The sequence below is a fragment of the Nicotiana sylvestris genome, chromosome 11 (genome assembly GCF_000393655.2).
Source record: "Nicotiana sylvestris chromosome 11, ASM39365v2, whole genome shotgun sequence".
In the NCBI taxonomy this organism is placed as follows: Eukaryota; Viridiplantae; Streptophyta; class Magnoliopsida; order Solanales; family Solanaceae; genus Nicotiana; species Nicotiana sylvestris.
The window spans coordinates 130,757,636-130,784,496 of record NC_091067.1 but is presented as its reverse complement, the minus strand read 5'-3'; the positions used below and the strand labels follow the sequence as shown (position 1 = coordinate 130,784,496).

Sequence of the window (26,861 nt, the reverse complement as noted above, 5' to 3'; positions counted from 1 at the left end):
GCAGCCCCGAAATTTGATTTGTGGATGCACTTCAGCTTCTGCGGCCGCACAATTCCATGTGCAGTATGCACTTCTAGCAAGGCTTTAGTCTTCGTAGTTTTGCACACTATCTAAGCATTTTGAATTCTTGTCAGTGCGACCATGTTCTGCAGCCGCAAAAATTGTGTGCAGTCCACACTTATCTTCAATCGACTTCAGAGTTTCAACACCAGTTCTGCAGCCGCACAGAGAATTCTGTGGTCCGCACTTTTTGGTATGTTGTGCTCCTTCTAGTCTTAAGAGTCGGAACACTCTTTTTGAGTTAGATTTCTTCATTATAGTCGAATTCTCCAATATTCCTGCAATTTGCACACTTTTCGTTAGGTTTGGGAATATAAATCAACACTTTCGGACTAGAACTAAAGTAAAAAGGTACTATTAAGTGATCAAATTCCACACTTATCAACTCCCTCAAACTTAAGTCTTTGCTTGTCCTCAAACAAATAGATTAGTTACCTACCTCCTCGGAGTGAAAGAACATTTTAGAGAGTCAATGGTGAGTCATTCATACTCAGTTGGGGCCAACAATTACCCACACTACTCATGAATTTTCAACAAGGTGACAAATCACATTTCATACACCTATAGTCCTAATGTGACATTTGAGCTTCAAGAATTGACTTTACTCATCAAGGACTCTTGTTCTATCATGTAGATTATGGTGGACTCCAAACTCTTTCTCCTCTACCTTCCATTTGGTAAACTCACTTCAAGAGTTAGCACTCAATATTTAGATCAATGAAGCGCCTTGACCCCATATAGATCACCAGTGATGTAAGCTCACTCGATTCAAAATCAAGTAGGACTTCTTTCGGGTTGTAATGAAGGCTTTTGGATTGGGGTAGGATACCATATGGGTAAGTGGTTACACTCTTCCTTAAGCACTCCACATTTTTATTTCTTCTCTCTTATTTACCAATTCTTAGAGGCATTCTTTTTTTCTCAGGGGTTAGAGAGACTTGACATCACTCTTTCTTGCTCATTTCATTCTTTTTCTCCCTTGGTGTTCATGTTAGTGATAGTTACCTCTTTTTGATTTCATCAACCCTTCCTTTTATTTTCTTTTGCAATTTCTTTTTATTATTTTATTTGCTTGCCTTTTCTATATAGATCATTTCTTATCTCTTTTTGGTACATTTATTATCTCTTTTTGGTGCCTTGATACCTATTTCAAATTCCTCAACTCTCCCTCCAAACTTATACTTTAAGCCACTTATTTTACAAGACTGTTAAGGAAGGTCCGGGTGCCAAGAGAGGATCATAACAAAATGGGTAAAGTTTTATGTCATAGGTATCAAATAAGAAAGAATAAAGGCTCAAAGGGGGTTAACTAAGGATAACAAAATTGGTTAGAAAAAGAATGTCCAAACGGACCAAGGAAAGCCTATAATCATTTCCCAAACCAAGCAAAACTTAGTATTTCTCCTTGAAGCACATTCGGGGTAAGTTCTAGACCATTCACACGGGTACTTGGACTTACAACAAATCACCTCACCCCTTGTGCAACTAGACCATAAAAGAGGATAGAGTCAAAAGCCTAAAACAACCACAATCAAGTTAAAGATCACTATGGTCCAATAAACCACTCGATGATTACCAAAGTCAACTAAAGAGTCTCAAATTCACTAACTAGAGCTATTTTCTTTCAAAAACCTTGTTTCAAACCATAAGCACGTAGTTAAATGTGCAGGTACCAAATGAAGCATGAATAACTCTTTTTTCGAGAAAGACTTGATTAGGACTTTTATTCATTACTCTTACTAGTATTATTACCTAAGCACAAACGGACTCATTCCCTTAAGAAGGTTGTCATGTCATTCATCATCGGTGGAGTCACTCGGTTCACACAAAGCTACCTTTGGAAAGAGCTATGACATTAAGAAAACCAAAGGCTTATTATCCCTACTACAACGAAAAACATAAAAATAAGCTATTAACATAAAAAGAAGCTACTAACATAACAAATAATAAAGTGGAGAGTTAAAGAGCTAATGAACCATAACTACTAAAGATAAATAAACTAACAATAAGAACAGAAAACGGAATCATCCAATTATTACAGTCCAAATGTGTCAAAATATGCCAATCAAATAAACTCCACCCTTCCCCCCTCCCGAATAAAAGTAAGCATTGTCCCCAATACTTAAATAAATAAGAGTGAATAGAGAGAGGGCGAAGAAAAACTCCCTAAGCACCTTTGGACATCTCAGTGTCCTGATCGAAGCCTACCCTGCACTACTCTTGAGTAGCGAGAGACGGTCGAAGCAGCTTTTACCCGATTCAGGGTCGGGATCGATTTCAATAGAGAGCTAGATGTTGGAGTCGGGTATCTATCTAATTTAGAGTTGGGTATGTATTCTAAATTACACTTCTAAACATTTTTGGGTTTTTGTTTTATTTCTACTTTTATCAAACTACAATGGTAAATTAAACTAGAATAAGCTAAGAGTAAAACGTTGTGGGTTGTTCAAATTGTTTAAAAGGCACTAGGGTAGTGACTTTCTCCTAGGTATTCAATTGACGGATACTTGAGTCTAAGGCATGGTTGACATATTTGGAGAGTATGATATAACTGTTGCACGATTTTACCCACTCTACACCTCTCAGTGGTTCAAGTGATTTTGCCCGAATTGACTTTCTCAAGACCAATTGGGTATACAAATTTGCACAAGCAATCAAGGTTCAAGTCGGGTATTACTCTCTCGAGGTTTAACCCTTTAATTGGGGCTATCAATCTCTTGAGTACGCCCAAATTCCTTGTTGGACCAATTTCAGAGACTTAAGCTCTCTTTCTCAAGAAGAGCGCAAGTCAACTAAACACAAACTAGTGTTTGCAACCACTAATTCAGCAATTAAACATGAAATTAGCCCAAATAGCAAACATCCATAATCAATCTATCCCTAAAATACAAAACCCATCAATTACCCACACTATGGTTGAGCCACAATCATAGCTTATGGGTTTAGCTACTCATAATTAAAGAAGAAAAGTAAGAAATAGATGAAGAAAAACTCATATTAATTAATTACTAAGATAAACAAGAAGATTCAACGTTGAAATATAGATAAAATTTCCCAAAATAGCTAAAATATGCGAACCCACGAGCGCAGCTCTCAGCTAAAACTATTTGATGACCTAAAAATGGGAGAAGAAGCTATTTATACTAAGCTGAAAAATCTGGATAAAAGTACCCCTGCGGGGCTAGTGCGGACCGCACAAAATCACGTGCGGTCGCACTAAGGCTCTAGACTTGAAAATCGAACTCTCTGAACTGGGGCAATGCGGACCGCACAGGATGGACTGCAGCCACCATGGCCTCTAGTGCGGTCCGCATGAAATGGAGTGCGGACCGCATTGGCTTCAATCTCTGAAAATAGCAACTCTATGATCCTTGGTTGTGTAGACCACACTAAATCGAGTGTGGCTGCAGTTACTTCAGTGCAGACCGCATTAAATCCCATGCGGCCGCATTGCCTGATTTTCCTGAGTTGCATACTCTCTAAACCTCACTTGTGCGGACCGCACAGAATGGTGTGCGGCCACACTGACCTTGTTTTGCCTAAGCTTTGTCTTACCTTGATACTTGTGCAAGTTTCACTCCTTTTTGAGCTGATCTTTGACATCTTGTCACTTTGTTGATCAAACTTGCAATCAAGCACAACTTGTGAGCCTTTGGGACTATTTTCTACACATTCTAATCAAAACTTAAGCAAGAAGGAGTATAAAATGTAGCAAAATCCCTAGTTATTAACAAACCCAAACTTAAGCTTTTGCTTGTCCTCAAGCAACAAAATAAGACCCACACCTCAACTGAAAATCCCAAAAAATTTAGCTGTCCTAAGTAACCTCATCTAGCATCAATTGGGACTAACAATTGCCCTCAATACAAATGAATCATTAACAACATTTACTCCTTGAAACACCATGGATTAAGTGCGACACAAGAGCATCAAGAGTTGACTCAACACATCAAAGAACTTTTTCTATTACTTTGGTCATTGTGGAACCCAAACTCATACATCCTCAACTCTCCCTAAGCAAACCTCACCTTTAGAATAGTAGCACTCGGAACCAGGTTAATGGAAAATCACTCATCTCTCTCAAGGAAAAGTCATGAGTCCGGCTCTAAGTACCATATGCTTGCCCCTTATGTGAGTCACCATTTATGTAAGTTTCATTCAACTCAAGATCGTATAGGGCTTTTGTGGAGACATAGTGAAGGCTTTTGGTTTAGGGTAGGTAATGTTTGGTCTAAGTAGGTTCCATCTTCCCTTAAGCACTTCTTTTGTTTCACATTGAACATTCTTTTTGTCTTTTGACTGTCTTTGACAATATGCTTTTAATTTCCATGTTGGAGACTTCAACTTGACCACTTGCTTGAGGATAATATGGAGTAGTAACTTTGTGATTGACACCATACTTTGAAAGCAAAGTGTCAAAAGCTCTATAGTCCACTGCCACAAGAATGTATGTGTTCCTACACGAGCTAACAAACGGGCCCATAAAATCAATGCCCCATACATCAAAAATATCACCCTCAAGGATGGTATTGAGAGGCATCTCATCTTTCTTCGAAATTCCCCCCGCTCTTTGGCATTTGTCGCATCTCTTTACAAAATCACTCGCATCTTTGAAAAATGTTGGCCAATAAAACCCACAACTAAAAACATAATAAGTCATCCTCGCCCCGCCATGATGGCCACCATAGGGAGAGGAATGACAAGCCTCCAAGATACACAATTGCTCTTCCTCTGGGACAAATTTTCGGATCACACCATCCGTGCAGATCTTGAACAAGCAAGGCTTATCCCAATAGAAATCCAAACTATCCCGCTTAAGCTTCTTCCTTTGGTTAGAAGGGAGCTCACACGGGATTATACTATTCACAAGGAAATTAGCAACATCGGCAAACCATGGCATATCATTCATCGACACCAAAAGGAGTTGTTCGTCGGGAAATGAATCATTGATCTCTAGGCCGTCACGAGGCCTCCCTCCTCCTCCAAGCGGGACAAGTGGTCCGCCACTTGGTTGTCACTACCCTTCCGGTCCACAATCTCCAAATCAAACTCTTGAAGTAACAAGACCCATCACATCATTTTAGCTTTGGAATCCTTCTTCATCATCAAGTACCGGAGTGCGGCATGGTCGGTATGAATAATTACCTTAGCACCCATAAGATACGGCCGGAATTTTTCCATTGCGAACACAATAGCCAAAAGTTCTTTCTCGGTCACCGTGTAGTTCACTTGAAAAACATTCATTGTCTTGCTTGCATAGTACACCGGACGAAACATTTTGTTCACTCTTTGACCCAAAACCGCCCCAACCGCAACATTGCTCGCATCACACACTAGCTCAAAGGGTAAGCTCCAATTAGGCACGGTAATGATAGGAGTGGTGGTCAACTTATGCTTGAGAAGTTCAAAGGCTTGCATACATTTTTCATCAAATATGAATTTAGCATCTTTTTCCGACAACTTGCACAAAAGATTCACTACCTTTGAAAAGTCTTTGATAAATCTCCAGTAGAACCCCGCATGCCCGAGAAAACTTCGAACTCCCTTGACGGATGTAGGGGAGGGAGCCTTGAAATTACATCGATCTTTGCTTTATCTACCTCAATACCATGATTCAAAATTTTATGCCCAAGAACTATTCCTTCTTCCGCCATAAAGTGGCATTTCTCCCAATTGAGGACAAGATTGGTTTCTTCACAACGGGCCAAAACTCTATCAAGATTCTTCAAGCACTCATCAAATGAATCCCCCACAACACTAAAGTCGTCCATGAACACCTCCAAAATTTCTTCCACCATATCGGTGAAAATGGCCATCATACACCGCTGAAATGTAGCCGATGCATTACACAACCCAAAAGGCATCCTAGAAAAGGCGAAAGTGCCATATGGACAAGTGAATGTGGTCTTCTCCTGATCTTCCAGAGCAATCAAGATTTGGTTGTACCCAGAATACCCATCCAAGAAATAGTAGAAGGCACGCCCAGCAAGTCGATCCAACATCTGATCAAGAAAATCAAAGGAAAGTGATCCTTGCGGGTCACTTTATTCAACTTGCAGTAGTCCATGCATACCCTCTAACCGGTAACAGTTCTTGTAGGAATCAACTCATTTTGTGAATTTGTAACCACGGTCATGCCACCCTTCTTGGGTACACATTACACCGGTGAAGTCCAAGAGCTATCAGAGATGGGGTACACAACCCCGACATCCAACCACTTGATCACCTGCTTTTTCACAACTTCTTGCATTGCCTCGTTCAACCTGCTTTGATGCTCCAAGGAGAGCTTTGAATTCTATTCCAGAATAATCTTGTGCATACAGAATGCGGGGCTTATTCCTCGAATATCAGCTAAAGTTCATCCAATTGCCTTTTTCCGCTTTTGAAGCACCGCTAATGTGGCATCAACCTGTATGTTAGTAAGGCAAGAAGAAAGAATAACTAGCAAAGTAGAATTTGAGCCTAAGAACTCATACCTGAGGTATGGAGGCAGCGGTTTCAACTCCAACACTGGAGGCTCCTCAATTGAAGCTTTTATTGGTGGAGTCTTTCTATTCTCAAGATCCAAAGATAATTTCCTAGGCTCGTAAGAGTAAGAGCCCACTCCATGTAAAGCATTCACGCACTCCTCTCGGCTTGCATCCTCATTGACATCAAGATTCAATAATACGGCCTCCAATGGGTCCTCCACATTGATCATTGCACTGGTGTCATAAATTATCACTGCTGTGACGAGGTCCACAAAAGAGCACACCTCGGTACTATTGTGTTGCTTCATTTATTTTGCACACATGAAAGATCACCTTTTCATCATCCACCCGGAAGGTGAGTTCCCCCGCTTCCACATCAACTAAGGCCTTCCCCGTATCTAGGAAAGGTCTTACCAATATGATAGAAACTTCATAGTCCACCTCGCAGTCCAAGATCACAAAGTCAACTGGCAAGATAAATTTGTCCACCCGTACAAGCACATCATCAATAATACCCAATGGTCTCTTCATCGTTCTATCTGCCATTTGTAATCTCATGGAAGTCGGCCTTGGTTGCCCAATATCCAAAGTCTTGAAAATGGAATAGGGCATCAAATTGATACTAGCCCCTAAATCAAATGGTTTAAAAGGCACTAAGGTAGTGACTTTCGCCTAGGTGGTCAATTGACGGATACTTGACTCTAAGGCATGATTGACATATTTGGGGAGTGTGATATAACCATTGCACGATTTTACCCACTCTACACCTCTTGGTGGTTCAAGTGATTTTGCCCAAATTGACTTTTTCAATATCAATTGGGTATGCAAATTTTCACAAGCAATCAAGGTTCAAGTCGGGTATTACTCTCTCGAGGTTTAACCCTTTAATTGGGGCTATCAATCTCTTGAGTACGCCCCAATTCCTTGTTGGACCAATTTCAGAGACTCAAGCTCTCTTTATCAAGAAGAGCTCAAGTCAACTAAACACAAACTAGTGTTTGCAACCACTAATTCAGCAATTAAACATGAAATTAGCCCAAATATCAAACACCCATAGTCAATCTAGCCCTAAAACACAAGACCCATCAATTACCCATACTAGGGTTGAGCCACAACCCTAGCTTATGGGTTTAGCTACTCATAATTAAAGAAGAAAAGCAAGAAATAGATGAAGAAATACTCATATTAATTAAATACTAAGATAAACAAGAAGATTCAATGTTGAAATGTAGATAAAATTGCCTAAAATAGCTAAAATATTCGAACCCACGAGGGTAGCTCTTAGCTTAAATTATCTGATGACCTAAAAATGGGAAAAGAAGCTATTTATACTAAGCTAAAAAATCTTGACAAAATTACCCCTGCTGGGCTAGTGCGGACCACACAAAATCACGTGCGGCTGCACTAAGGCTCTAGACTTGAAAATCGAACTCTCTAAACTGGGGCACATTGCGGACCGCACAGGATGGACTGCGGCGCGATGGCCTCTAGTGCGGTCCGCATGAAATAGAGCGCGGACCGCATTGGCTTCAATCTCCGAAAATAGCAACTCTCTAATCCTTGGTTGTGAGGACCGCACTAAATCGAGTGCGGCCGCAGTAACTTCAGTGCAGACCACATTAAATCCCATGCGGCCGCATTACCTGATTTGCCTGAGTTGCATAATCTCTCTACCTCACTTGTGCGAACCACACTGGCCATTTCTTGCCTGAGCTTTGTCTTGCCTTGATACTTGTGCAAGTTTTACTCCTTTTTGAGCTGATCTTTGACATCTTGTCACTTTGTTGATCAAACCTGCAATCAAGCACAACTTCTGAGCCTTTGGGATTATTTTGTACACATTTCTAATCAAAACTTAAGAAAGAAGGAGTATAAAATGTTGTAAAATCCCTAGTTATCAACTCCCCCAAACTTAAGCTTTTGCTTGTCCTCAAGCAACAAAATAAGACCCACCCCTCAAGTGAAAATCCCAAAAAATTTAGCTGTCCTAAAGTAACCTCATCTAGCATCAATTGGGACTAACAATTGCCCTCAATACAAATGAATCATTAACAACATTTACTCCCTGAAACACCATGGACTAAGTGCGACATAAGAGCATTAAGAGTTGACTCAACACATCAAAGAACTCTTTCTATTACTTTGGTCATTGTGGAACCCAAACTCATACATCCTCAACTCTCCCTAAGCAAACCTTACATTTAGAATAGTGGCACTCAGAATGAGGTTAATGGAAAATCACTCATCTCTCTCAAGGAAAAGTCACGAGTCCGACTCTAAGTACCATATGCTTGCCCCTTATGTGAGTCACCACTAACATAAGTTTCATTCAACTCAAGATCATATAGGGCTTTTATGGAGACATAGTGAAGGCTTATGGTTTAGGGTAGGTAATGTTTGGTCTAAGTAAGTTCCATCTTCCTTTAAGCACTTCTTTTGTTTCATTTGGCACACATTCCCTTGACTCTTTGAGTCATTTAACTTATTTCTAAGGGGTTAGAGAGACAGACTGTCACTCTTTCTTATACGTTTTAAACCTTTTCTCCTTTTTCAACTTTCCACACCTTTCATTCTTTGCTTTCCCTGAATCCCTTTTTATTATTTTTCACATTGAACATTCTTTTTGTCTTTTTGCTTTTATTTCTTTTTCATTTCCCTTCCTTTTCTTCATTTTATGCCTTTTTACCACTTTGTTGCAATCCTCGTCTCTCCCCCAAACTTATACTTTTTCCATGTGCTAAAGGAAAGATCGGGTGCCAAGAGAGAGTCTCTTTTAGAACGGGTATAGGCTTGTATGGTTCTTAAAGAAAAAAGGTCTAAGGCTCAATAGGGTTGACTAGGGATCTAATCATTGGTAGGTTATGAAAGTGTTTAAGCTATGATTTGGACCAAGGAGAGCCTATAATCATGTCTCAAGTCAAAATTCACTTAGGATTTCGCCTCAACAAACATTCAAGGCAAGTTCTAGACAAATGGCTCGGGACTTGGACTTGCAATGCAATTTCTCGCCACACAAGCTATGGGATTGCTAAATACATAGAGTCGGGGGCCCACAACGACCTTATATAATATTTGAGCACACAATGGTCCCGAAAAACCACTTGATGATTCTCGGTCAACACAAGAGTCTCAAAGTCACGAGTTTCACCATCCTAAACGCAACAATTTGTTTTTAAGCATAAGATCAAAGGCAAATGTGTTAGGCCCAAGTGAAGCTTTACTTGAGGCACCCTTAACCACTAACTACTAAAAACAAAAAGAAAAACGGACTCAAACCATTAAGAAGGTTTTCAGGCCATCTATCATTGGGAAGAGCCACCAGGTTCACACAAACTCCACCTTTGGAAAGAATCGTGACATTAAGAAAACCAAAGGCTTGTTGCAAACTTTTAAAACACGAAGCTACGAATATCAATAAGAAGCTAAGAATGAAAAATTGCGGAAAGTAAAATGAATATATACAAGAGGGGATTTGTCGAATATATAATAGATGGGATGAATATGTACAATGTAACTTTATATACAAACCCAAAGTAAAATAAAAGTATGATAAATGTAACGAAATGTTAAAATTATATACAACCCAAAGATGAAAAATAAAGAAAACATAAAAACTGTCAAATATATACAGTAATCCAAATCCATAAAAGTAGGGCATACCCCCTAAAATGAAAGCTGGCATTGTCCCCAATGCCAACTAAACTAAATAAGCACCAAAAAGAAAAGGGAAAATGATATAGAGACTCCTTATGGCCCATCTTCCTGCATGGGCTCCTGAGTGGTCCCTAGGTCCTCACTGTGCTCGGGAACCTCAGACTGGTTCCCTAGATAGGCTCCTGAGGTGCATCCTGTGGCTAACTGGAGGAGGCCTCTGGTGGGTCTGCCAAGTTGATGACTACATCGTCCGCTCTGGGAATCATCCTCTTCCTCTTGGGAGGCCTCTGGGACTGCTCTGGCTGGGGATGAGCTGATGTACTAGGTCCTATAGCAATAAGTCCAAAGGCAGATGATCTGCCTTCATCCTGTCAACATCAACCCTCATCGCCTTTACGGACTCCTTGGAAGCCCGCGTCTTCCTTAACTTCTTGTGCTCCTTAGCAAGCTCCTTGAGAGCCTTGCTGTGTGAATCAACTAAATCTGTGAGCACCTTCTTGGTATCGAGGATTTTCTTTTAGTTGGCTAAAATCTCCTTGAGGGAATCCTCTATGGACTATGGGACCTGTGGAGGCGGAGGAGCCGACTGAGTCTCTACTGTGGTAGTGAGGATAGACAACTTGGATGACGTTGTCTGCATCCAGTTGTTGATACTAGTAAGAGCCTGGCTCTGTCGGTGGGCAGTCACTGGGTAAGCTCAATAAGAGGGTATCTCCGGATCTGATGAGGTGGATGGGCCAGGAGTAATGTCTGTAGAGGTGGAGGCAGGCTGAGCAGGAGCCACTACAACAACTGGCTCTTCAGACTGGCCAGTTGGAGCTGTAGTTGTTCCCTTAAAGTTCTTGCTCTTTGGGTTGTCATCCCCCTGCATGTTGTACCAAAAGAATGGGGCCCTCTCTTTGACCTTGATATCAAATGGCCTCTTTTCAACTTTGAGGTCCCCGAAGTACATAGTCAAGAAGTTGGGGAAATGGTAGTGTATGTCATGCTCATTGCCTACAAGTGTGATTACCTGAGACATTACCTTCCCGACATTAATCGGGTACCCCGCCATGATCGATTCCACCAAAACTGCCCGATGAAGAGGGAGGGAGTTGTCATGAGTAGTGGGGTCCAATCTGCTAACACAAATGTTTCCCACCCCTTGTCTTCGAAATTCAGACTTTTTCTCAAAATTTTCACTCCCGCATTAGCCAATTGGGGGTGGTACCTGGGATTTCCAGATACTGTGCCAACCAGGGACGGACTTCCTCGCCCAATTCCATCTTTGCCATATACAGTTCCTCATCCTCCTCATCAAAGCCGAGGTAATAATTTATTGTTTTTCCATCAAAAAGCACATTCATATTTCGCACCTTGGTCACTTTTGTGCCCTTTTTTATGTGGGCAACATTGGTATAGAATTCCTTGACCAGGTGATCATTTGCATCCTCATAGTTGTTCAAGAAATACTCCCATCCAACTCTCTCCCTAAACTGCCTCCTCACATTGGGGTTGTGAGGCAATAAGTACCTATCCACAAAACTCCATTCCGGGATTAATTTCCTCACCGACCACCTTTCCCTAAACTTGTGATAAGCTACCTCACTGACAAATCGGTCTTGCCACACCTCCGGTTCCCTAGTTCTTGCAACCCCGCCAACTTGAGGTTCACCCCCATCTCCTACTTATCCTTCTCCTCCTACTTCCTCATCGTCTCCTACTACACCCTCTCCGAATAATGAAGTTGTGGGAGAGGTGGAGTATTCATCTTTACCGCCTTTAGTTGAGCCCTCAGACGACCCAGAAGATACATTTACTAATGCTTGGGCAGCGGGGGAAGTGGGAGGAGTGTCTCTTTGTCTATTTCTTTTTGGCCAGTCAAGGATGTACTCTGGGATTGAGTCTGAAGATATCTCAGGGGAGGGCTCGTACTCACTCCTAGACATGTCAATGGCCCTATTAGTAGTTTTAATTGCATTCCTCATGTTTTTAATGTTTTGCCGGGCTTGAACAGTCAATCTTACCATTTTCGGTTTCCCTCTCCGGGAGGATTCTCCTCTACTGGTTTTTTAGAGCCCTTGCCCCTTTCTTTCACCATTGTCTGCAAACAAGTTCAGGTATGCTTTGTTAGTATCAGTGAATTCAATTAAGTTCACAGTTGTAGAAGAATAAAGATTGCAGATAGTTGCAAAAATCACATAGTGCGGACCGCACAAAATGGAGTGCGACCGCACAGAGGCCAATGTGGTCCGCACAAAGGTGGGGTTCAGACTACCCACTCTCTGAACAATTGCTCTACGGACCGCACAAAAAGGCAATGCAGTCCGCATTGAGGCACCGCAAACTGCACAAAATGCAATGCGGTCGCGGTCCTCGAAGATCAGCCTTCAGGACTTTCAGCAATGCGGTCCGCACAAAATGTTATTGCGGACCGCACAAGGGCACTGCGGACTGCACAAAATCGACCGCGGTCCGCACTGGGTGCCCAGCTACAGCACTAACTTAGGTTTTAAAATCATTTACTTTTAAGTCCAATATTTCACCTTAGTAAGGTTCCTAAGTGATTGCCCATTGTTTTTAACCACCTAATTCTACTTTAATCAAAGAATTAATTACCCTAACCTAACCAATTGAAGAAACTATGGGAGGAACAAAATAAAAGAAAAGAAAAACAAAAATTAAAGGAAAATAACAAAATTAAAGGAATTAAAAAGAAGTTAAGTTACCAGATGTGAGATGAAATGAAGATTAATGATTCCAAGCAGTTAATTTCGAGTAAATGAGCAAATGAACAGTGATTTACTATTTCTGAGAGTCAAGACTTCGAAAAGTGTAACAGGAGGGTCTCAGGCCCTATTATAGAAAAGGACCTGGGGCCCAGTCTTACCAACCAATGCGGACCGCACAGAATCGACTACGGTCCGCACCACACAGTTTGATTTAAGTTTGAGAAGGCAACTCACTGCAGTCCGCACAAAATGTCATGCGGCTGCAGTGGTCCACCGCAGACCGCACAAAATGTAGTGCGGCCGCAGTGGAAAACTTTAGAGAGGTCGACATTTCACCATCCACCAGTGCGGTCCGCACTGAATGTAGTGCGTCCGCATTGACAACTTCAGAGACCTGAACAATTTTTCCACTATCTCCTGCACTGCATCAACACAATCCTGTAGCATCTCACAACCAGTTAATCCAAAAAATCAATCCTATACTACAATGAAAATCAAATAAAAACAAGAAGAAAAACACATGTGTTGCCTCCCAAGAAGCGCCTGATTTAACGTTGCGGTACAACGCAGGTTACCATTACATCATTTGAGATGAAGAAGTGCCACAACGTGGTTGTCATCAATTTTTCCCAAGTAGTGCTTGACCCTATGCCCATTCACTCTGAAAACTTCACCATTTTTGTTCTTTAAATCAAGAGCACCAAACAGGGTCACACACACCACTTCAAAAGGTCCACTCCATTTTGACTTGAGTTTTCCCGAAAACAGACGTAACCGGGAGTTGAACAAGAGAACCAAATCGCCCGCTTTGAACTCCTTGCTACGAGCATATTTATCATGAAGGTACTTCATCTTGTCCTTGTACAAGGACAACTGGAGTAGGCATGGAATTGGAATTCATCAAGTTCATTAAGCTGCTCCACACGAAGATTAGCTGCAACATCCCATTCAAGATTTACCTTCCTCAAAGCCCACATGGCCTTGTACTCTAACTCAACCGGTAGATGGCAAGCTTTCCAAACACCAACCGATATAAAGACATACCAATCATAGTCTTGTAAGCAGTCCTATAAGCCCATAGAGCGTCATCCAACTTCTTTGACCAATCGGTCCTATTTGCATTGACCGTCTTTGACAATATGCTTTTGATTTCCCTGTTGGAGACTTCAACTTGACCACTTTCTTGAGGATGATAGGGAGTAGAAACTTTGTGATTGACACCATACTTTGAAAGCAAAGTGTCAAAAGCTCTATTGCAAAAATGAGACCCCCATCACTTATGATTTCATGAGGAGTGCCAAACCTTGTAAAAATGCCCTTCTGGAGAAATGCAACAACACTCCGGGCCTCATTGTTGGGAAACGCCACAACTTCAACCAACTTTGAAACATAGTCCACCGCCACAAAAATGTATGTGTTCCCACACGTGCTAACAAACGGGCCCATAAAATCAATGCACCATACATCAAAAATATTAACCTCGAGGATGGTATTGAGAGACATCTCATCTTTCTTCAAAATTCCCCCTGCTCTTTGGTGTTCGTCGCATCTCTTTACAAAATCACCCGCATCTTTGAACAAAGTTGTCCAATAAAACCCACAGCTAAGAACTTTAGAAGTCGTCCTCGTCCCGCCATGATGACCACCATAGGGAGAGGAATGACAAGCCTCCAAGATACTTAATTGCTCTTCCTCCGGGACACACCTTCGGATCACACCATCCGTGCAGATTTTGAACAAGTACGGCTCATACCAATAGAAATCCAAACTATCCCTCTTGAGCTTCTTCCTTTAGTTAGAAGAGACCTCACACGGGATTATACCAGTCACAAGGAAATTAGCAACATCGACAAACAATGTCATATCATTCATCAACACCGAAAAGAGTTGTTCGTCGGGAAATGAATCATTGATCTCTAGGCCGTCACGAGGCCTCTCCTCCTCCTCCAAGTGGGACAAGTGATCCGCCACTTGTTTCTCACTACCATTCCGGTCCATAATCTCCAAAATCAAACTCTTGAAGTAACAAGACCCATCGCATCAGTCTAGCTTTGGAATCCTTCTTTGTCATCAAATACCGGAGTGCGGCATGGTCAGTATAATAACATTAGCACTCATAAGATACGGCCAAAATTTTTTCACTGTGAACACAATAGCCAAAAGTTCTTTCTCGATCACCGTGTAGTTCACTTGAGCATCATTCATTGTCTTGCTCGCATAGTACACCAGATGAAACATTTTGTTCACTCTTTGACCCAAACCGCCCCAACTGCAACATCGCTCGCATCACACATGAGCTCAAAGGGCAAGCTCCAATTAGGCGCGGTAATGATAGGAGTGGTGGTGAACTTATGCTTGAGAAGTTCAAAGGCTTGCATACATTTTTCATCAAACACAAATTTAGCATCTTTTTCCAACAACTTGCACAAAGGATTCACTACCTTCGAAAAGTCTTTGATAAATCTCCGGTAGAACCCCGCATGCCCGAGAAAACTTCGAACTCCCTTGACGGATATAGGGGGAGGGATCCTTGAAATTACATCGATCTTTGCTTTATCTACCTCAATACCATGCTTTGAAATTTTATGCCCAAGAACTATTCCTTCTTCCACCATAAAGTGGCATTTCTCCCAATTGAGGACAAGATTGGTTTCTTCACAATGGGCCAAAACTCTATCAATATTCTTCAAGCACTCATCAAATGAATCCCCCGCAAAATTAAAGTCGTCCATGAACACCTTCAAAATTTCTTCCACCATATCGGTGAAAATGACCATCATACACCACTGAAATGTAGCTGGTGCATTACACAACCCAAAAGGCATCCTAGAAAAGGCAAAAGTGCCATATGGACAAGTGAATGTGGTCTTCTCCTAATCTTCCGGAGCAATCAAGATTTGGTTGTACCCAGAATACCCATCCAAGAAAGAGTAGAAGGCACGCCCAGCAAGTTGATCCAACATCTGATCAAGAAAAGGAAAAGGAAAGTGATCCTTGCGGGTCACTTTATTCAACTTGCGGTAGTCCATGCATACCCTCCAACCGGTAACAGTTCTTGTAGGAATCAACTCATTTTGTGAATTTGTAACCACGGTCATGCCACCCTTCTTCGGTACACATTGCACCGGTGAAGTCCAAGAGCTATCAGAGATGTGGTACACAACCCCAACATCCAACCACTTGATCATCTCCTTTCTTACAATTTCTTGCATTGCCTCGTTCAACCTCCTTTGATGCACCAAGGAGGGCTTTGCATCATCTTCAAGAATAATCTTGTGATACAGAATGCGGGGCTTATTCCCCGAATATCAGCTAAAGTCCATCCAATTGTCTTTTTCCTCTTTTGAAGCACCGCCAATGTGGCATCAACCTACATGTTAGTAAGGCAAGAAGAAAGAATAACTGGCAAAGTAGAATTTGAGCCTAAGAACTCATACCTGAGGTGTGGAGGCAATAGTGTCAACTCCAACACCGGAGGCTCCTCAATTAAAGGTTTTGTTGGTAGAGTCTTTCTATTCTCGAGATCCAAAGATAATTTCCTAGGCTCATAAGAGTAAGAGCCCATTCCATGTCAAGCATTCACGCACTCCTCTCGGCTTGCATCCTCATTGACATTAAGATTCAATAATACGGCCTCCAATGGGTCCTCCACATTGATCATTGCACTGGTGTCATAAATTATCACTGCTGTGACGAGGTCCACAAAAGAGCACACCTCGGTACTATTGTGTTGCTTCATTTATTTGCACACATGAAAGATCACCTTTTCATCACCCACCCGGAAGGTGAGTTCCCCTGCTTCCACATCAACTAAGGCCTTCCCCGTAGCTAGGAAAGGTCTTCCCAATATGATAGAAACTTCATAGTCCACCTCGCAGTCCAAGATCACAAAGTCATCTGGCAAGATAAATTTGTCCACCCGTACAAGCACATCATCAATAATACCCAATGGTCTCTTCATCGTTCTATCAGCCATTTGTAATCTCATGGAAGTCGGCCTTGGTTGCCCAATATCCAAAGTCTTGAAAATGGAATAGGGCATCAAATTGATACTAGCCCCTAAATCATATAGAGCTTTAGCAAAATTCGCACTCCCAATGGTGCAAGGAATGGTGAAAGCACCGGGATATTCAAGCTTCGGGGCCATTGAATGCACGATTGCACTAACTTGGTGAGTCATCTTTATAGTTTCAAAATCATAGACTGCTTCTTTGTTACCAAGTCCTTCATGAAATTTGCATAGCCCGACATTTGTTCAAGAGCCTCCACCATAGGCACATTGATGGATAAGCTCTTCATCATGTCAATGAAATTTTTAAACTGATTTTCATTTTTCTACTTCATGGGACTTTAAGGATAAGGCGGAGGTGGCCTTGGTTAAGGAGCCTTGGCTTTAGGCATAACCAGCTCGGGCATGTCTATTATGTGTTCCCTAGACGGGTTCACATCATTTTATATTTCCACCTCGACATCTTGAATATCAATCCTCACTGCTTCATTCACATTTTCATCAATCACATTTTCAACCACCAAAGGAACTTCATCTTATTGCAACTCAACGTCATCATCCACAACTTGCTTTTATTTATACGCATGCACATCACCGCCTCTCCCACTTCTTGTTGTTACTGCCATAACATGATTGTTCCCACCCTTCGGGTTTACTACCGTATCACTTGGTAGTGCACCCTTAGGGAGAGTATTTAAAGACTGTGAGATTTGGCCTAACTGCACCTCCAAGTTCATAATAGAGGTATTGTGGGAAGGCAACGGAGCATCCGAGTCCGCATTCTTCTTCATCATCTGTTCGAACATCATTTCAATTCTACCCATATCATTTCTAGAAGAATTGGGACCTTGAGATGGAAATGGAGGTGGATTGTTCGGTTGTTGGTACATTGGGGGCCTTTGAAAGCCTTGCCCCGGTTTCCTTGGTTTCCATTGTTCCATCCACCTTGATTGTTATTACCACCCCAATTACTGTGATTACCATTCCAATTTCCTTGGTTGCTTTGATTGTTGTTCTGATTTCCCTAGTTGTTGTTTTTGTTGTTTTCCCCCCAATTACCATTGCCTTGTTGTTGATTGCCCCAATTGTCTTGCGGTCTCCATTGTTGTTGGTTGGAAGAATTGCCTCTTTGGCTTTGGTAATTATTCACGTATTGCACCTCTTCACTTTGTTCATCATAATCATCATTTTGAAATCCACCACAATCATTATCAAATTGCTCTGAATTCCCTTGGTTATGTTGCCCTCTTTGTCTTCTTTTATTGACAAGCATGTTAAAACCCTTCATGGCATTCACTTGGCGCGAATTTTGAACTTGTTGCAATTGTGCCTTTGCTTGTTGGTTCATTGTAGTTGTCAACTCAGCTATAGCCTGCCCATGATCATGTAATTCCTTATGCAAATGGGTAATCGTGGGGTCACCCTGGGGCACATTGGCTCTACTTTGACAAGCGGAAAAAGTGCTAGCCATCTCGTCAAGAATGTCACAAGCCTCATCATACGACAGCTTCATGATGTTGCCCCCAGCAAGTTGGTTCACTATGCATTGGTTTGTTGTATTAATGCCCTGGTAGAAGGTTTGTTGGATCATCGCCTCAGTCATGTCATTGTTGGGGCATTCCTTCATTATTGTTCTATAACGCTCCCAAATCTCATGCAAAGGTTCCGTGGGCTCTTACTTGAACGCCAGGATCACATCTCTCAATGCAGCCATATGCCCCGGTGAGAAAAATTTTGCAATGAAATTGTCCGCCAACTCATCCCAAGTAGTGATGGAATGGTTGGGAAGTCGCTCGAGCCAATCCAATGCCTTCCCTCTAACTGAGAATGGGAAGAGTCTCAACCTAAGAGCATCCTCGGACATATTAGTTTGATTGATCCCCCAACATGTATCCACGAACCCCTTGAGATGTTTGTAAACATTTTGATTTGCAGTGCCCGAGAAGTACCCGTATTGCTCTAGTAAGGTCAACATCACATTGGTTATTTGAAAATTGTTCGCTCGGATTCGGGGTGTGACAATAGCACTTGCATAGCCTTGGTTCGGAAGCACTCTAGGAGCCACTCTTGGAGGTGGCAGAGGAGGGTCTGGAATATTGTCATTAACATTAGCATTAGCCTGGCGGCCTCTACGTTGTCCTTGAGGTAAAAGAGGCACCTCATCATCTCCAACATCATCTACCTCCTCCCCCACAATAAAATTTCCAAGAGGGTCATTTGCGTTGTTCGCTGCCATTTGGTACCTAAGTTGTGACACAAACAAATTAGTGACAAAGAAGGAAACAAGAACAATACACAAAACTATTTAAATAGATAGCCAAAACCGTTAGCTCCTCGGCAACGGTGCCAAAACGTTGATCGAAGCCTACCTTGCACTACTCTTGAGAAGCGAAAGAGGGTCGAATCAGCTTTTACCCGATTTAGGGGCGGGATCGATTTCCACAGAGAGCTAGATGTTGGAGTCGAGTATCTATCTAATCTAGAGTTGGGTATGCGTTCCAAATTACACTTCTAAATATTTTTGGGTTTTTGTTTTACTTCTACTTTTATCAAACTACAATGGTAAATTAAACTAGAATAAGCTAAGAGTAAAATATTGCGGGTTGTTCAAATAGTTTAAAAGGCACTAGGGTAGTGACTTTCGCCTAGGTGGTCAATTGACGGATACTTGAGTCCAAGGCATGATTGACATATTTGGGGAGTATGATATAACCGTTGCACGATTTTACCCACTCTACCTCTCGGTGGTTCAAGTGATTTTGCCCGAATTGACTTTCTCAAGACCAATTGGGTATGCAAATTTGCACAAGCAATCAAGGTTCAAGTCGGATATTACTCTCTCGAGGTTTAACCCTTTAATTGGGGCTATCAATCTCTTGAGTACGCCCCAATTCCTTGTTGGGACAATTTTAGAGACTCAAGCTTTCTTTCTCAAGAAGAGCTCAAGTCAACTAAACACAAACTAGTGTTTACAACCACTAATTCAGCAATTAAATATGAAATTAGCCCAAATATCAAACACCCATAGTCAATCTATCCCTAAAACACAAGACCCATCTATTACCCACACTAGGGTTAGGCCACAACCCTAGCTTATAGGTTTAGCTACTCAAAATTAAAGAAGAAAAGCAAGAAATAGATGACGAAAAACTCATATTAATTAATTACTAAGATAAACAAGAAGATTCGATGTTGAAATGTAGATAAAATTGACCAAAATAGCTAAAATATTCGAACCCATGAGCGCAGCTCTCAGCTAAAACTATCTGATGACCTAAAAATGGGAAAAGAAGCTACTTATACTAAGCTGAAAAATCTGGACAAAAATACCCCTGTGGTGCTAGTGCGGACCGCAGAAAAGCAGGTGCGGCCGCACTAAATGAGGGCAATGCGGACCGCACAGGATGGACTGCGGCCGCGATGGCCTCTAGTGCGATCCGCATGAAATGGAGCGCGGACCGCATTGGCTTCAATCTATAAAAATAGAAACTATCTTATCCTTGGTTGTGCGGACCGCATTAAATCGAGTGCGGCCGCATTAACTTCAGTGCAGACCGCATTAAATCCCATGCGGCCGCATTGCTTGATTTTCCTAAGTTGTATACTCTCTGAATCTCACTTGTGCGGACGGGCACAGAATGGTGTGCGGCCGCACTGGCCTTATTTTGCCTGAGCTTTGTCTTGCCTTGATACTTGTGCAAGTTTCACTCCTTTTTGAGCTGATCTTTGACATCATGTCACGTTGGGAATATTTTGTACATATTTCTAATCAAAACTTAATCAAGAAGGAGTATAAAATGTAGCAAAATCCCTAGTTATTATGTCCCCAGCAGCATCATCTCCTGTTGGGTCAGCCAACCGTATCTCACCATCATCATAACTGGGCATGGTAGGAGTGGAAAACATCGCATGCACCACCTAAGCAGTGTCACCAGCAAAGCAAGGCTCATAAGACTGGCTAGCTGGTACAACCGGTTCAGATGGTGCATATGGATCTGGGGTGGACTGATCTGGGTCAAGTAACATGTCAAATGGAAAATCCCTAGCTGTTGCAAGTCAGGTCACCTCCTTCCTAAGCTTATCAACTGATATCTTGCTTGTTTGGGACTTCCTCATCTTCTTCACTTCCTTGGTTAACTCCTCAATAACCGGCCCCTGTTGTACTAGAGTGTCCATGATCATCTTCTGGTTGTCCAGAATCTTTTGCAACTTCTTATCAAGATCAACGGAGACTTGTGGTGCATATGAAGTTCACTACGCTGCAACAGTACTAGATATCTCAGACAACTTTGAAGTAGTTGTTTGCATCTAGTTGTTAGTATGGGAGACTCGCAGAGCAGATAATGAAGTTGTAGGCATGGGCACCGGCCTCAGAGCTGGTGCAGGGGCTACCCTGGGGGCTATGATATGATCTAGCGATGGTGGCGGAGGCATAGCAGCAGCACTAGAAGATGGCTCAGTAGAGGTAGATAGAATGTCAGTTATCTTAGACACTACCACTGTCGGCTCATCAGACTGGACTGTGGTGGTAGAAGACTGAGCTCTCTTCTTTGGGTTGGTCGAATCCATCAAGGAGTACCAGTCAAATGGCTTCTTTGGCTTCACCTTTGAGTCATAAGTTCTTATGTCTACCTTTGCATCAGTAAGGTACTATGTGATAGTGTTGGGATAAGGGTAGGATATGTTGGTTTACTATGCTACCAATGAAATATTGGACAATATCACGACATCCACATTAATTAGGTACCCAACTATAATAGAAGCCACTAGGACGGCTCGTGGAATAGGCAGATGGGTCTCATTCTAGCACGGATCAAGTCTTCTATATACAACGTCTGTCATCCCTTCGTCTCAAAACTCAATGTGCTTTGGTGGATAGGAACCACAGTTGTGATCCATGGTGGTGGTGGCCCCGATGGTGCTATGATCTCAGCTACTTATTTAAATTCAAGAAAATTAGTGTAACTGTTTTAGAAGTGTTCTGTTTTCTGGGCATTCAACACGTGTCAACTTCCTTCGAGTGTTGCCACTCGAATTTACATACATGGGTCAAACTTGTCCGTCTTTGTTTCATTCATTCCTAGACTCAGTCATGTCATCCTCTTCACTACTTGATGCTTCAGCCACAATATTGCAAAGCAAAAAGGGAAGACATTTGCAAAATGAGTTTTCGAGAAGATTCCGTAAGCTCTAAGGAGGGGTTGCTTCGAAAGGCATTATTGCCACCAAAAGGGAAAGACATTGCTCGAACGAGTTTTAGAGATGATTCAGCTAGCTCTAACGAAGGGCTTATTAGGAAGCCAATGTTGCATACTGGAAGTTGGTATCGAATGGGCTCAAGACAATCCAGCAATAGCATGATGGAATCATCGACCCAAATATTAGTGTTTCCAGAAAAGGTCGTCTATGAACTGCATTTTTAGTATATCTTATCGATTTATCGATAAATCGATAACTGAAGAGGACAAAATCGAAATAGATAACTCGATAAGGAAAATTTCAAAAATCGAAATCGATAAATCGATAAACCGATAACAAATAATCGATTCGATTTATCGATAAACTGATTCGAATGCACACCCTTAGTTACACACCTGTTGACCACATGTTTAATTTTACACACCAAACCTTTCAAATGTGTGCCAATTACATACTACTTTAGCTATGTGTCACCAACATGTTACACACATAAAACAAGCGCGTGAATGATAAAACTTTCATGTCACAAGTTTTATAAAGAATCCAAGTGTCTAACTTTTATGTTTTTTCCTTTTTACACCAATTAACAAATAATTAACGAAAAAATAAAAAGGGAAAAATAACCCTTCCCTCTCTTGTCTTCTTCCCCGGCCCATACCCCTTCCCCAATCTATGTCGACTCCCTCCCTCCCCCCACAACTCCACACAAAAATCTCTTCTCACATTGCTTTATATTGTCCAGATGCCCCTTCCCCTCTCATCTTCTTCCCCTATCCGATGTCATCTCCCCTCCTCCTATTTCGTCTTCTTCCCTGAGAACCTTCTCCCATTTTGCTTTTTCTTTTGGTTGCTCAAGATTTGAAATTTCTTCTAAAAAAATCAACCATTTTGTTTGAATTTAAGTTTTCAATTTCTTAATTTGGATTTTTGTTGACAAAGTGAGCTTTGTGGTTATTTTAATTTTGCCAACAAAAGATCTAAAATTTTTCTTTTTCGTTATTTTCTTTTGGCTCATCATTATCTAGCTTTGTGAAACGAAAAAATAATGACAGAAAGAAAAGGGATGGTCGGAGATGAAGTTTCAGGCAAAATTCTGATAGGTGATATTTTTTGGGTATGTTGTTTGTGTGCATCTATTAGGTGTTGCAGGTAGTAGTTTTGTGGTAACTGTGGTGGAGTTTTCTTTACAAAGAAGAAGGGGTTGCAATGGTGGAGAAGGCGATGCAGTGGTGGGGAAGGTGATGCACTGATTATTGGTTTTTTATTTGAGCGGGTCGATTCTGTAAAGGTGTCAGTTGATTAAAAGGTTGCTTTTAAATTCAGAGATACGCATGTATACACAACATTGAATATTAACTAGGCTGGTCAAAAGTAGTGTGTAATTGACACACATTTGAAAGATTTGGTGTGTAAAATTTAACATGTGGTCAACAGGTGTGTAACAGGAATTTGGGTGCAAGGTGGATGAGTAAACTATATATTTTGCCTATTAAAAATCTAAGCAAATTACTTGCATAGGACATTAATCATGGCAGGGACCCACTACACTTGCACTATTTGTAGTATAATTTTACTCGTGGTTAAACGGATTCCTAGAATTAGGGGTTTATGTAGATAGACTAGATAACCACCATCACTTCCTTTTGGTCCGTAGAAGTTTCATATCACCTAGCCGGGTTGTATAGAAGAAACCGACAAACCGCGTCAAATCAATAATACAAGTCAAACTGGAAAAAAATTGATTATGATTTGGTTTAATTTGGTTTGGTGTTGGAAAAAATCAACAATAATTGATTTGGTTTGATTTTAACTAAAAAAAGACGAATCGAAACTAAACCAACCCGACATTATATGCATAAAAGTTTTTAAAAATATTTTATATTTAAAAATATATATTTTAATGTAATTTATTAATAGTTCTTAAACTTTTTCATAGTTCTCTCTTTTAACATATTAACTCAAGCTTGGACTTGAATTTTTGAATAGTCCAATATGTTGTATAGTAACATAAATAAAGCCTAAAGTAAAACCAAATCAATATTAATACTAACAAAGAAATTTAGTTCAATACTAGGAACGACAATAGAATTGAATATTTTTTTAAAAGTTTTGCATTGGTTTAGACAATGAAAATGCATAACTTTTTTTTTATTACTTAGTCATGTAATTAATACTTAATACTTATCGGTCGTACTTTGATAAGTTATGTGTCTTTTTATTTTGATGATTTAACAAACTTCATATGAGAACTAGATCAAGAACATGATATAAAGCCTCTCCGCTCTAAGACCAATAAGTCATATATATGACACAAGTTCCAAATGCAATAAGCTAAGGGAACAACAGAGAGAACAAATGAATATCAGTTCTTCCTATCACAATATAAGTCAACTCTTTAATGTGGACTCTTAGTTTACATCAATTGGTATCAGAGCAGGTTCTTTCTATAAGGCTAACACCTAGAAAAGATCTTCATGGCTGCTTTACCAAATTTTGAAGAAGGTCAATCAACCTACAATTCACCAAGATTCAATGGACAATACTATGGATGGTGGAAGATAAGAATGATAATTTTATCATGGCTGAAGATTCGGAGCTCTATTATATTATATCTGACGGACCCTTTGTTCCTATGAAGACCATTGGCGAGACAACTGTCCAAGTTCTAAAGATAAGGAAGGAATATAATGACGTCGATCGTAAAGCCATCGAGAAAAACTTTCGAGCAAATAAGATCCTCGTCTATGGTATTGGACTAGACGAGTACAACCGAATCTCAGCCTGTCAATCTGCCAATGAGATCTGGAAGACTCTCCAAGTTGCACATGAAGGTACGACTCAAGTCAAGCTGTCAAAAATCGACATGCTCACTACTGAGTATGAACTCTTCATGATGAATTTGGATGAGTCCATTCAAGACATGCATATTCGTTTCACTTCCATCATCAATGAGCTTCATTCTCTAGGAGAGAGTATCTAAAGAAATAAACTGGTCAGAAAAATACTCAGTGTGTTACTTGCTTCATGGGAGAGCAATGTCGATGCTATTACAAAGGCAAAAGATCTATAAAAGTTAATGATTCACGAACTCATTGGAAATTCGAAGACCTACAAAATGCAAATGAAGAAGAAGAAGAAGAAGAAAAAGATGATGAAAGAAGAGTACCCAGAAAGGAGAAGAACCTGGTTCTCAAAGGAGACAATAGTGACTCAAGTGGTGATGATGCTGACATGGCCTATTTGACACGGAGGTTTCTGAAAATGGTTCGTAGAAATGGAGGCATTCCTAAAAAGGGAAGCTCCAGCAGAACAAAAGGCTATGATTGTTGTCACAAATGCGGGAAACCAGGATATTTTATCAAATATTGTCCTCTCCACAAGAAGGACCATTACAAGTACAATATAGGCAAGACGGACAAGATGAACCCGCTCTCTGACAGGAAATTCAAGAGAAGAGATGTGGTTGATAATATTGTAGAACAAGCTCATGCTGCATGGGAAGATTCCTCTAGTGAATCTGAGGGTGATGATGAACAAGGAGATAGCTCCATGATGGCCGTTGAAGGCGAAGCCGTAGAATATGACTCCATATTTGCCCTAATGGCAAAATCTAATGAGGATAAAGATGATAATGACAATGAGGCAAACTTTCTAGACGTTCAAAGAAATCTGAAGTCTTATTATCAAAAGAAGCTGGTATCTTTAGCTAATGTCTTGATTGATGCTTACCATAATCTCATTAATAATAAAAATGCTTTAACTGAGGAAAAGGAGAGGTAGAGCATGAGAGAGATGATTTACTGGTTGTAATTGTTGATTAGAAAGAAAAAATAGAGGATTTAAAGAAAGAAAAGATATTTTAAGTGAGAAAATTGAAGAGGTAGAACATGAGAGAGATGACTTGCTGGTAGTAGTTGTGGATCTAAAGTAAACAATAGAGGAAAAGGACAATAATTCCATAAAAACATCAACAGAAAATTGCATGAACTCTTCAAAAGGAAAGGAAGTGGCGAGTGAAGCACATCTTTAAGCTTGAAAATGAACTCAAAAAGGCAAAATTGAGTCTTTGTGCTGAATTTTTTTAAAAAACAACTTCAAGAAGATCTAAATAGGGTTAAAAATGATCGAGATAAATCTCTAAAGTGGACCTGGTCCTCTGACACAATTTCCATGTATAAAAGTATGGGGGGACATGCAAGGAATCAGATTCCAAAAAGAAAAGACTCCCTACAACCCACATAGCAAGTATGTTATTGTACCTGATAACTGGCTTTGCACTTATTGTGATAACACTGACCATTTCAAATATTCCTATAAAGAAAGGTTTCAGTCCCAGCTGCAAAATAAAGTTTTTGTTGAAAAAGTATCTACTGCTAAGGAACTTGGTTCTCTAAAAAAGAAACGCGTGATGCCTGCTTGGACAAAAAAAAATAATTCTCCTCTTTCCTCATTACAAGGGAACCAAACTTGTTTGAGTTCCTAAGTCTAATCTTTGATTTCTTTGTGCAGGCAGCAGTGAAAGAAAACAGCCAAAAATAGTACATGGATAGTGGCTGCTTTAAACACATGACTGTAAGTATTGATGATTTTCTTTCACTTAAAGCCCTTCAAGGTGGGAGTGTGTCCTTTGATAATGGCAAAAAAGGATACATTCTAGGAGTTGGAAAAATTAGAAAGACACTCACTAATTCAACTGAAATTATGTATTATATGAATGGCTTGAAATACAATCTGTTGAGTGTCTCTCAAATCTGCAAC

At 40.8% G+C, this 26,861-nt stretch overlaps 1 protein-coding gene across 1 annotated transcript; it reads left to right on the top strand.

Annotated features, from left to right (window-relative positions):
- The first annotated feature begins 24,651 nt into the window (after positions 1-24,651).
- Positions 24,652-25,083, top strand: LOC138881655 (uncharacterized). The gene has a single exon (XM_070161900.1). It carries the CDS (start codon positions 24,652-24,654, stop codon positions 25,081-25,083), a length of 432 nt encoding a protein of 143 aa, XP_070018001.1.
- The last annotated feature ends 1,778 nt before the right edge of the window (positions 25,084-26,861 follow it).